At 39.4% G+C, this 13,261-nt stretch overlaps 1 protein-coding gene across 1 annotated transcript; it reads right to left on the bottom strand.

Moving 5' to 3' along the window:
• Positions 1-3,400: 3,400 nt before the first annotated feature.
• LOC108719593 (neuronal acetylcholine receptor subunit alpha-9) lies at positions 3,401-12,136 on the bottom strand. Its single transcript, XM_041583818.1, has 5 exons — positions 11,976-12,136; positions 9,657-9,804; positions 7,785-7,939; positions 5,773-6,305; positions 3,401-4,557 (listed from the first exon to the last, which is right to left on the bottom strand). The coding sequence occupies exons 1-5, from the start codon at positions 12,134-12,136 to the stop codon at positions 3,974-3,976; spliced, it is 1,581 nt and encodes a 526-aa protein (XP_041439752.1). The 3' UTR covers positions 3,401-3,973.
• Positions 12,137-13,261: the final 1,125 nt, after the last annotated feature.

The following is a 13,261-nucleotide window of genomic DNA, read 5'->3' as shown; positions in this document are numbered from 1 at the left end:
TATATATTTTACTGTATTCTTTACTGTATTCTCTAAAGTCCTGGAATGACGGGAGCACACTGCTCACTTCTCTCAGTCTCCCTGAGTTATTTATTTGTGCTTGCTTGATGGTAAATGAATCTGTACACAAGTTTCAGTACAGTAGATATTACCGCTGAATCATTTCTGTCACTAGATAGCGCTGTTGGACTTTCTAGAGGTGCAGACAAATGCAGAGAATTTTTAGGGTTTGTAGCAGTTTTGGCTTGATCAGTAGTACTTCACCGTTTACTTATATTTCATTTATAATGAATTTTTAAACTTAAATGAATAGGACAATAAAGTAGAAGGCAATCAGGATTAAAAATAGGTTTCAATGGAAAGGTCAAACTTTTGTGCGGTGTGCAAAGTGCAATTTCTGACAAAATGTGCGCTATTTTTGCCCAGAATGCAGTGTTTTCCCCACAATTCTGTCAGTGCGCCAATTGCACTCAACCGTTTTTGGAGTGGGCATTGTGTCATTTGTGTTTCTTACTATTATACTGACATCGGCACTAGATTCTACTGATGTCAGCCTGCAGTGGGAACCCTGGAAAATTGACTTACGAGCACATTAATTAAAAAAACTACCGTATGTACATGAATTACTAATTATAGAGTCACATATATATAGTAATAGTATAGTAATATAGTATAGTAATCAGATGTTTATGTTGGGAATCTGTTTGATGAATTATATGAGCTTTCACCTGCATAAACAGCAGTGAGTAACTAGTTATTGGGACCCACATCAAGATCATTGGGCTCCACAACATTGGGAACAAGGCATTTTCCATAATATATTTTGCAGTCAAAGTCCCACGGAGCCCCCTATACTTCCTGGGCCCCCTGGCAGTTTCAGGACGTGCAGTTTCCATAGTTACCCTCTGCTTTTCAGTAACATGGTTTGGGGGTTTGTATCATAGTAGTTGTAGTTGAAGAAAAAAAAATCAAGTTGAAAGTGGTTGTTCACCTTTGAGTTTACTTTTAGTATCACGCAGAGAGTGATATTTTGAGACAATTTGCAATTGGTTTTTATTTTTTATTATTTGGGTTTTTTTGAGTTATTTAGCTTTTTATTCAACAGCTCTCCAGTTTGCAATTTCCGTTATCTGGTTGCTAGAGTTCAAATTACCCTAGCAACCATGCATTGATTTGGATAAGAGACTGGAATATGAATAGGAGAGGTCCTGCATAAAAAGGCGAGTAATAAAAAGTAGCAATAACAATACATTTGCAGCCTTACAGAGCATTTGTTGTTTAGATGGGGTCAGTGACCACCTTTTGAAAGCTGTTAGAGTTAGAAAGAGTTAGAAGAAGAAGGCAAATAATTAAAAAACTATAAAAAATAAATAATGAAGACCAATTAAAAAGTTGCTCAGAACTGGCCATTCTATAACGTACCTAAATTTAACTTAAATGTGAACTACCCCTTTAACCTTTTAATTCCTAGCAAAACCTACCTACCTTCTAGTTGATCATTTCTGTACTGCACACAGGAGGCGTTCAGGTCCGGACTGAGAATTGAAATAGGCCCTGGCATTTCAGGTACACAGAGGCCCAATCAGCCCACATACAGTAGAGGCCCAAACAGCCCCCACCAGCCCACTACATACTGACTTTCTATGGGACCTTATAGCAGCCCCTCTGGCATTTGCCAGAACCCACAGATTGCCAGTCCGGGCCTGGAGGCGTGGCTAAAACATTTCATTGACACAGCCATCAGTCTACAGACGTTTGTATTACACCCCATTTTCTTAACTCTCTATGGTAACCTCACCTAGGCCTCCAATAAAACATATTCCCCTCATTCTTTGGAAAATGTAGGGTTATGGGCAATGACAGCGGGGCTGAGTCATATAATATCCTGTGGGCCCAATAAAGTATTCTGTTTTATTAACATGTGCTATAAGATACAAGGCTTCTGCAACCCACAACAACCAATCAAAAATTCACTTTTATTTCTATAATCTCTGCCCTAGTCTGTACTGTAATTTTTGTTCATCACAATAGCAGACGGCATAAGGCCAGTAAGGGGCTAAAATACAAAGAAATGTTAGTTTACAAGTTTTTGTTTGCAAAAGACATGCCCACAGAGGTGCAACTGCATTTAGGTTCTCATCTTATTGTTAATTTATGATGTCCGTATTGTCTTACCAACTTAATTATAGTTTTAAATATTTAGCAGCCAGTTTGCATGGTATAAGAGTGAGCTTTGAGCCTGGCAGGGTGTTAGCACATCATTAATGGATTAGGTTGCACTGAGAACAATGATCCACACAGACTGCATTACTGAAGCAATTGACCAGGATAAATAACAGGTCTTCATCAGCTTGGCACCAAATACTGGAAGCCAGAAAACCCTCTGTGAACCTTCACTATAGGAATCTGAGGATTATTACCCCGACTTGTACCAGGTTTGCGTGAAACTAATTCCTTTCTCTCTTTAACCTTCCCGTCCTACAGTTGCCAGTTTTCTGCCAGTTTAATATAGAGAAAAAAAACAACAAGTTATGTTTATTGATGATTTATGATACAGTCTAACCCATTGTTGTCAAACTGCAACTCTCACCATCTTACATCAACAATAAATAAACGTATCCCCTACATTCACCCTTAACGTTATATAGACCATCTTGTGCCAATATGTGCCTAGATTTTGTCTTGCTTCCAAGAAGAACACACAAAAACTAGAGTGATCGAACCTCATCTGCCGACTTTTTAAAAAAAAAAAGCTGTACACACTTATAATGCACGTATTGGGCAATTTTAAACACCAACTTTCATTTAAATTATTGTGAGGCAATTCCCCAATAGCTCACCAAATCGGCAATGTGGTTCAGGTGCTCATACTCAGAACCCTCCACTTGGTATAACTTTTGCAAATGCTGGGTTCACTCACCGCTCCTTTTCGGTGGCCCGGGTGCTGCGCCCCAAACCTTCAGCAAGGGGACACTCCAAATCAACCGTACGACAGGCACGCACTCTGCGGGACTCCAGGCAGCGGTAAAATCCAAAATACTTTATTTGCCTATGATTATGTGTGGAGACACACGAAACGCGTTAGGACACTACATGTCTGTGTAATTAACGTATTTTGGATTTTACCGCTGCCTGGAGTCCCGCTGTGCGTGCCTGTCGTACGACGTGGCTGCTTCCAAGAAGGCAAAACAGAAATTTCACATATTTAGCAGACTCAAATTGTCATAACTAGCTGGAAAAGCTCTAAAAAGCTTTACATTCCATTTTTGCAAAATGAAGAACCCCCTGGGCACAATTACTGGGGTGTTCAGTGATACTGGGGGTCATTTATAAACACTGGGCAAATTTGCACCTGGGCAGTAACCCATGGCAACCAATCAGATGATTGCTTTCAGTGTTCAGCCTGCAGCTAACTAAATAAAGCTAAGCACGGATTGGTTACTATGGGTTACTACCCCGGTGAAAATGTGTCCAGTGTTTATAACTGAGCCCCATAGACTTCATGGAGAAAAATAATGTATATGTTCACCTTACCATGGGCACAGCTATATATATGGCCCTGGTGCAGTGTTGCTACATATTTCATGTCATGTATATAAAATAGTGTAGTATGATCCACTTGCTGTGTGGTGCAAAAGCAGAAGTGCAATGTCCTTTGCTTGAGAAGCCTTATATCGTTATAAAGCTTTGGAATATTGGTTATCAGCTACTAAACTACTCCACACTTTGCTCTACTTAGAAGAATTCGTCAGCAGCCCCCCCCCCCCCAAACATGCCTAAGCAGCCTGTTATTTTTTGGGAGGTTCACAATCAAAGTTATTAATTCATTTAGAATTGAATGCATCTAGCTCACTGTAGAGAGTTGAAGATGCCATTACCATTTCATTTATAAGATAATATATAAGATATTATTTTTGCAGAGACCTAAGGAGAAACTGTTCTATTCTAAATATATCACTGCTGCCAAGAAGAATCACACTGCCTTGGCAATAATCAAAATGCTCATGAAAAAGACCATGCTAAAGAAGACCCACATGAAGAACCTGTCCATGACTTTCGCCACCTTTTTCCACTCTATTCCTTTAGCACTTATTGCTTTCTGTTCCTTGTACCAGTTAGTGATATATTCAATGTTATTTGTGAGGATTCTGTAGCGGTTGCAGTGGGTACAGCAGTGAGTTTCTGGAATCTCCCTTTGTAGGCCATAATGTCCTCCAACGTGTCCGTTTAACTTTTTGTTAATGTCAACGTCACAAGACAAGTTACCACTGGCTGAGACAGGGCAACCCAAGCTACTATAAGCCTCTTGCTCTTTCTCATAATCATCGTAACAGGGAACACTTCCATTAGATTTTGTATCCGAGTCACTCTGTGGGCTGGTGCAGTTCTCACCGACGTCATAAACAAAGAATATCTTGGACATGTAGTCCAGTATCACAATCCTGGCCCACCGAGGGATGGGCTTTGCTTCTGGTCCGCAGAGGTGAATGTTCATTATGATGATGGTCAGTGCAGTGGAGGCTGTGATCATGGTCATAGTTGCTATGTAATATTTTCCTAAAATAAAAACAGACACGTTATCTTAATACAACTGAAACTGTCTGTACAGTGGAGTAACTACATATTACTGGACCCCACGGCAAATTATTTTTCAGGCCCCCAAAGTGGTTAGCTAGTTTTACCATTATTTATTGAAACAGTATATAAATTAGGGCCTCATGGGGCCCCTATACCTCCTGGACCGCAGCTGCAGGGTCTGCTTCCTCTATAGTTATGCCCCTGGGTCTGTAAATAAAGGGTCAATTCCACAGTATCAAGAAGTTATTGAATTTTAATTTGCATCATGCACAAGCTGGCTGACAACTATGGAAGTAAAAGAAACAGCAGGAGGATTGCTGGTCAGGGCAGCTTTAAGGTACCAGTGGGGAAAAAAATATCATTGGTCGGCCCCAATGGCCCAAGAAATTTGTTATAGAATAACCTTTCAGAGCATGAAGTTCAATATAATGAAGGAGGCAATGAAGAAATTGTCTTCTGGTTTGACAGAAGTTAGAGTGCCATGCAATGTAATACTGCATGTTAACTTGCAAATACCTCCATAATATATTTAAGTGTATAAAATATCTAATAAGATCTGATGCAGAACAATTTGGGGCAACATTCAGTTAAGGGTTGATAACTGAGGATTATTGGTCCCAATGAGAAATTTACTTTGGTCCACCAAAAGAACTTAATGCAGTTCTTTGGTTCCTCATCACTGCTGTCTGCTGTTCTGATCATTAAAGTTGTCAGATGAATGGAACAAAGGTGTTCATCTACGTGTATGGCCCATAGGCTGTACCGTATAGGTAGGCCCATTTTAATTACCCGTACTGATTAAAATTGTTTCAGTGGGGCCTCAGGTGTAACTTGGGCCCATCCCCTCTTCTGTGTATCAGTGGTCTATCCAGCAATTAATGTTTGTGATGTGCTCACTACTGCCATTTACCTTGATAAAAGCATTCAGCTTGTTGCTTTATACTTCAAGGAACTCCATGGTAAATTTCAATATACATATATTTAACTGTAATGTATTAAGTACCCATGTTGTATATTAAAAGTATATAAAAGAGTTGAGTTGATATTTGTCCGGTGACAATTCATCTATTTACTACTTTAATACCAAAGTGGGCTGCCCCTATTGCTGTATGCTCCTGCATCCATAAATTAGTACTAACCCATAAATTACCAAATAAACACATTAAGCTTTTATTGAAGTTCACTTATACTTACCTATAAGAGGAACACTTTCAGATGGAGGCATGCTCTCTGCAACCATTAACTGAAATACAGTAAGGGCCAGCAGGACAGTGACACCAAGCGAAACCTTTTCCCCTGAATCTGCAGGTAGATAGAAACCCAAGGGAGCCAGGAAGGATATCATGACACAGGGAATTAGCAGGTTAAAGATGTAGAAAGAAGATCTCCTCTTCAAGATCAAAGTGAAGGTGATATCGGGGTATGGATCGGAGCAGCAGCCATAGGTAATTACATTCTTCACTGCTGGCATGCCGTGCATTTCCCATTCAACATTTTCCACAAAGTCAGACAGGTCCCCGGTGTCCATAGTATTGATTATATCCACCTGATTGCCGTTGTAGGTCCAGGAGCCGAACGTCAAGTTACATTGCTGGTTATCAAAGGGGAAATAAGAGACGTCAACAACACAAGAGCTCTTTGTGATGGCCGGTGAATCCCAAGTGATTTTCCCATCATATCTTAGGACCACGTTTGTATTGACCGGTTCTGAAAATTCATCATCTGCCCTGTTAGCAGGAAATATTCATCACTACAAATTTTCAATCATTCATTACAATCCATTTATAATACACCATTCTTTCCATGGTAGTGATAAGCAAGTTTTATTGCCTTTATGACATTCACACAACACACCCACTATGGACATCAGAAGCAAATTAACTTCCGTGTTTGTTTTTGGAGTTGGCAGTTTATTGGTCCATGTTTTGGGGATGTTAGGAGGTCCTGCCACATTGATATTTGGCCAGATAATGATCAGGCATCAGTGGGTCGAATTGGTTCTCTTCCAACAGCCTCCATTATAGTGAAGAGCTGGTCAGCCCAAACTCGCCCGACCCATGGGTGTTGGACCAGCCCTCACATCACTATAATGGAAGCCTGTTGGAAGAGGATTGCATTAACGAGAGGGTTTAGCTTTTCTTCCACTGTTCCCAACCGTGGCCTTACTCTGCCAGCTTTTTGCTCTGGCAGCCTCTATTTATAGGTGCATGTCTGCCCCATTTTCGGGAACAGATCTATAAATAAAGGTGCTGGTTGGGTGCAGGTTGGGAGTGGGTGGGTTAGGGTCTGGTGCAGGTCGAATTTTTATAAATCCGCACATCACTACTCCATATGATGCAATCCCGATTTACCCCAACATGGTGACCAAATGGGCAAAAGATCCTCTCACATAGCGACCCCAACAAATGAGCCTATAATTAAGCCTATAATTCTTTCCCCAATCTTAACTACTGTACTTACCATTCCCTAAGCACAAATACAAGCTGAATTGTAAAGATAGGGCCCACTAAACTGGTACTTGGAATAACAAAGGATTGTAAAACTGAACTTAAATTATAATTATGAAGAACTGATATTGCTAAGATATTTTACTAGGGATGCACCGAACCCCCGAATCCTTTGCGAAAGATTCCGCCGAATACTGAACCGAATCCGAACCCTAATTTGCATATGCAAATTAGGGGCGGGAAGGGGAAAACATTTTTTACTTCCTTGTTTTGTGTCAAAAAGTCACACAATCTCCCTCCCCACCCCTAATTTGCAAATGCAAATTAGGATTCGGATACGGTTCAGCCAGGCAGAAGGATACGGCTGAATCCTGATGAAAAAGGCTGAATCCTCACCGAATCCCGAACGGAATCCTGGATTCGGTGCATATTTTACCCTGTAAAAATGCAAATATCAGTGACCTTGCTGCCACTGTCTTTTGCTAATAAACCTGCCTATACATACAAGTCTTTTTCTGCAGCTTTAACAGCAATAAACAGGTTTTTTTTTGTTGTTGTCCTTGCCAGCACTGTGTTCATTTTCTGAAATGTATTCTTCTAAGAGCCCGGACAAATATGTGAAGCCCCTGAATAATTTCTATACTGAAGAGCCAAAAGCAAGCTTTGCACTCTTACACATGACACATCTAGAATACTCTAGCACTCTTACACTGGCCACTTCCTGTGATGTTAGATAAACAAGAAAATAAAATGACATACTTGTTGTACAGCACAATGTCTGGTCTCCAAACCATGTTGCTGGGAATACGGATAGAATCAAGGCCATCATACTCATCTCTGTCCCACTTTAGGTAAGCATCGTACCAGCTTAATCTTATCCAAATGTATGCTGTCAAGATCTGATTTCTTTCATCCTGGAAGAATTGTATATATATAATAATGTTCATGCCATACAAAGATGTATTATATCATTTCAGGAAATAAGGAAACAAGGATGCTCATAAGTAGTGATGGGCGAATAAATTCGCCAGGAGTGAATTTGCGGCAAATTTCCACGTTTCATCACCAGCGAATAAATTCACAAAACTGAAAAATCATTGCCGAAAATCTGCTACAACCAAAAAGATTTTTGGGCGCGCGTCAGAATAGTCACGCGCATAAAAATTGTTGTGAGTCGAAATTATTCGGACGCCTAATTGACTTTAAAGCATTTGGACAAAATAGTAGTGCTTATAAAAATAATTTTGAAGCCCATTGATTCAATGCGTTTTGTGAATTTTTTGCCGTTTAGGGACAAATTCTCCCATCACTACTCATAAGAACCATTTCCCAAACTCCTTTAGATTCACGGTGTCAAGCAATACCTCCCTCACCTTATTCCACTGTGAAGTGATGGGTTCTGGGACTGGAACAGAGAAGCTGAGCACCACCCACTATGGAAATTAGAGGGACTTCCAGTCCTTTAATTCATCATTATACAATGAAACAAGGTGAGAGTGATTGCAGGAAAAAGGAAATTAAGTTTTCCGCACACCGTTAGTAGTTAAAGGAACAGTAACGTCAAAAAATAAAAGTGTTTTAAAGTAATGAAAATATAATGCAGTGTTGCCCTGCACTGGTAAAACTGCTGTGTTTGCTTAAGAAACACTACAATTGTTTATATAAATAAGCTGCTGTGTAGCAATGGGGGCAGCCATTCAAATGAGAAAAGGCTCAAATTACACAGCAGATAGCAGATAAGCTCTGTCTGTCTAATGGTGTTATCTGTTATCCATTAGTTAACCTGTGCCATATAGCTGTTTTTCAATTTCCGCCATTGCTACACAGCAGCTTGTTTATATGAACTATAGTAGTGTTTTTGAAGCAAACGGCTCCGTTTTACCAGTGCAGGGCAACAGTGCATGATATTTTCATTACTTTAAAACACTTTCATTTTTTGGTGTTACTGTTCTTTTAAAATCCAAAATCTTTATTAAAGGATAGTCATCGGCACACACAGCATCACACTTGATGCGTTTCGGACTGCACGGGCTCATAAAAAGGGTGTGGGGGGGGTATTTTTCCTTTTATTGTGCAGTGGCAATCTCTGGGTAGAAATTTCTCTTTTTGATGACCTTTTATTGTTACCAGGGGGTAAAAAAACAGAAAAGCTCAAGTATGCTATGTATCCTATAATCAGTAAAAAAATATAAAAAAATTTTATGCCAAAAACAAGCCATACCATCATATAACATTATTTATTTCTTCTGGATCTGCAAGCACAAACAGTTACAGCTATAGTCTGTGAAAGTCCTGCAGCAGGAATCTCTTTATACAATTAGCTGCTTGTATTTCCATTAAAGAAATAAAAAAGGGAAAATAACAGCAAGGTATTGCTTACGGGGCTTTCCACAGTTGCTAAATATTTTTGTGTTACTCCTGATTATTGACGGCGGCAGATTTCTGCTGGTAATGACATCATACAGTTAGTGGGGATACCTCTGAGAGGTCTGGGGAAGTCCTGCACAAAACTCCAACAAAGGCCACATAAAATTGTGATTTGGTGTGGGTAATTGTTGCTCAGAACTGCAAGTCTGTCTGTATAGAGTATGACACTTAGTCACACAAACACTGGCATTTAGTCATACTTACAACGTCTTTGATCTGGGAAAGAGTAATCTGTAGGGTGACATTTAGTACTGTATCAGTATCTTCTACTGGACGCAGTGCATTTGAGTAGTCCTCAAATAGGTCTCTAAATAACATCTGGGCATATTTTCCTTTTGCTGATTCAGCACCTTTAAAAAAAGAAGATCACACTATCAGACATTTCTATCTAACATACAAGTTGGTTACTATTGTCATAAGCTACTTCTTCGATAGCATTGTGTTCACCTGCTCCTGCATGTCTATTGCTTCAACAACCCCAATATCTGCCTGCTGATGTGTGGATACCCCAGAGAGGCAACTTGAGAACATTATTTGGTATAGCCAGCCCAGGTATAGTTCTTGATCTGTTTGTTAAGCTCCTTTAAGCACAGCAGTTTGCAGTGGTTCCACGGATGGGGACAGTAGCCAGCTGGTCAGATCACTCCGCAGAAGTACAGGGAAAAAAAGGACCAGTCTCAATATTTGATCAGTATCATAGCTGTGTTTGATCAGTGTCATAACTAGAATATACTGATCTTCAACACAAAATTCTTCGAGGGGCAGCCATCTTTAAAATGATCTGTTTTGCTTATATTTACTTGGACCCCCACTGTGTCCTCTCAACTCCCCAAAAGCAACTGGACTGCTGACTCTGTTGATAACCCACTGGTCTAAATAGTAACCAATGACAAAATCAGGGGGTAGTTTTAACTGAAAACATTTGTGCGGAGACAATAAGTGGGCAAAAAGCCACCTACTGTCCGTTATACCATAACTTGGAATAAAGGGGATATTTCCAATGCTCCTATGAAAATATGTTATTTTTTGGCTACATATACCATTATGCTGTGATCTAGAAGAACCAAATACTGTACAGGACAGAGAACCAATCTGGTTCCATCTTGCAAAGGCAGCTTTCAGATAATATCTGTGGTGAGCCATGGAAGTAAGGGAAATAATGTGATATTTAGATAACTTGCCCTGGGAGGAATTGGCTGAGCATGTAGCAGAAGCTGCTCAGGGACAGTGAAAAGCGATGTATTCATTTTGAATAGCTGAACACATACATAGAGCTGAATACAAAGGAATGAACCGTAGACACATTGCCAAATATATGCTACAGGTAAAAGCACAACTGTATCATTTTAGGCTGGTTGGTTAACAAAACAAAATTTACAGTTGCAACTGTGGTAACTAAACTGCATATTTATAAAAACTTTAGAGAGATTAATAAATATGTACTTTTTACTTAAAAAAAACAGGGTAATTGTAGCAATGAAAATTGCCATATTTTTGGCACTAATAAACAGTTCATCTATTGGCATCTGTTTAAACACGAGTTCTTCATCTCTGTGCTAGGATTCAAATAAGGGGTCCCATGATTTTAAGTGAAGCTAAAGTGAAAGTGAAATTACTTTTAATAACAATACATATACAGACACATATATATTTTGATTATACAGGTGTGGGATCCGTGATCCGGAAACCCATTATCCAAATTAAGAGAAGGTCATCTCGCGTAGACCCTATTTTAATCAAATCATTCAAATTTATAGATATTATTTCATGTTTCTCTATAATAAAAAAAAATGGTAGCTTGTACATGATCCCAATTCAGATATAATTACTACCTATTGGAGGCAAAGTTAATTAATGTTAAAATGATTTGTAGTAGGGTTAAAGTATGGTGATTCAAATTAGGGAAAGACATCTTATCTGGAAAACAAGCATTCTGGATAACAGGTCCCATACCGGTATAATTAATTAGTAGGAACTATTAGTTAAAAGTTTGGGATTCAACAGTAACGTAACTAGAGGGGGGCGGGCCCTGGCGCGGGACACGCAGCCGGCCCCCCTGCCCCCCTCCGTACCCCTGGAACTTCAAGGAATTCATTTTGTGCGAGCTGCTGGGGGGTTCTGAGGGGGTGCGGGCCCTGGCCCAATCGCACTCCCTGCTCCCCCGGTAATTATGCCACTGGGATTCAAAGTGTAAGACTCCCACTCCTACTCTGGATTATATTCAAAATAGGCTAAAAAGCACAGCTTTAAATCCAGATAAAAACATTTTTAAGATTTAGAACCATGAGGCTTAATGATCTCACCTTTCAGAAGAACTAACACACAGAACAGTAAATGACGAACACGTGCTGAAAATGTCTGCATTGTGTCTGCAGGGAAGAGCAAAATCCTAAATAAATTCAGTCATGTAAGTGTATATTCCATCAGACGTCCAACTAAGAAGCAGAGAGTACTACGCTGTGGTGCAGGGAATGCTATCTCTCTTCTCTCCATGGCATTTATTCCATTTGCACTGCTGGTTACCCACGTACAACTTGAACATCCAATGTTCTGTAACTGGAGAGCAGCTGCTGCTTAGAGAGCATCCGACCTACAAAAGGTGATCTGGGAATGTCATGGTTCAATGACAAGTCCTGCACACAGACATGTTCTCTGGTTTCAGGCTCTTCAGATGTCTCATTCATGCAGAAAGCTTTATAGCCATAGAAACATGACATTCAGAAATATATTGCAGGACAGGGTTTATTTATTACAAGTGTCTGAGAATACAGAAAACCTGCTCCAGGACTTGATTTATTTAATCTAAAGGTACTAGCAATATCCTGAATTAGATGGCCTATATCGATGTTTAATGATCTGAATCTAAGCTAAATCAGTCTGTGGAAGGACCAGGCTACTTTTTTTTAAAGAGGACAAATTCTTAGGTGAATCCTAGAGCACAGAAACGGGACCTGTTATCCAGAATGCTCAAGACCTGGGGTTTTCTGGATAACTTTTCGTAATTTTGGATACCTAAAGTCTACTAGAAAATAAATTAAATAAACCCAATAACCTGGTTTTGCCTCCAATAAGGACTAATTATATCTTAGTTTGTATCAAGTACAAGGTACCATTTTATTATTACAGAGAAAAAGGAAATAGATTTTAGAAATTTGGATTATTTGGATTAAATTGAGTCTATTCTAGAAAACCTTCCCATAATTCAGAGCGTTCTGGGCAATCACTTTTCGGATAACGGATCCCATATCTGTATATTAATATATCTACATATTCAGAGCTCTTAAGGATGGCGTTCCATTAAGATTTTGACGTGATCGCACTGGTCCAGTCCAGTCCAATCAATTATCAAAATTGTAATGTCATTGGTTGCCACACACCCACCAAACTGGAAATCATATGGGTGGCAAAATACTCACAATCACCCCATGTGCCCTTAGACTATGAGTCTAGCCGTATGTTGTAATAATGATAAACTGCACGACATGATTGAGTGGCATTTCATTGTAACTGAAAAAATAAGGACTTGTGATTAATTCAAGTATCATGCTTCACTATGAAGCTGTGCTGTATGTCTTAATCATTTATAGTGATAATGGGTATCACATAGCACCAGGATGCTGTATATATCTGTACTCAGTATCACACACCAGTATAACAGCAACTCCTTGGTAAGTGTAAGTGCTACATCTGCAACAACACCCTGTAGCATACAGCTGTGTCTTTCATGTGTCTATTTATATATATATATATATATATATATATATATATATATATATATATATATATATATATAGGCAAACGCTCATAAT

Source organism: Xenopus laevis, chromosome 1L (genome assembly GCF_017654675.1).
Source record: "Xenopus laevis strain J_2021 chromosome 1L, Xenopus_laevis_v10.1, whole genome shotgun sequence".
NCBI classification, from domain to species: Eukaryota; Metazoa; Chordata; class Amphibia; order Anura; family Pipidae; genus Xenopus; species Xenopus laevis.
The sequence above is the reverse complement of the archived record's forward strand: the minus strand, read 5'-3'. Positions and strand labels throughout refer to the sequence as shown.

Excerpts from the sequence above, each read along its gene's own strand:
- LOC108719593 (XM_041583818.1), bottom strand. The coding sequence starts at position 12,136 with ATGAATGAGACATCTGAAGAGCCTGAAACCAGAGAACATGTCTGTGTG. Across the intron at positions 9,805-11,975 it reads GATGTTCAAGTTGTACGTGG|AGGTGCTGAATCAGCAAAAG; the intron begins GTAACCAGCAGT and ends TTCTTTTTTTAA. Across the intron at positions 6,306-7,784 it reads GACATTGTGCTGTACAACAA|GGCAGATGATGAATTTTCAG; the intron begins GTATGTCATTTT and ends TCCTGCTAACAG.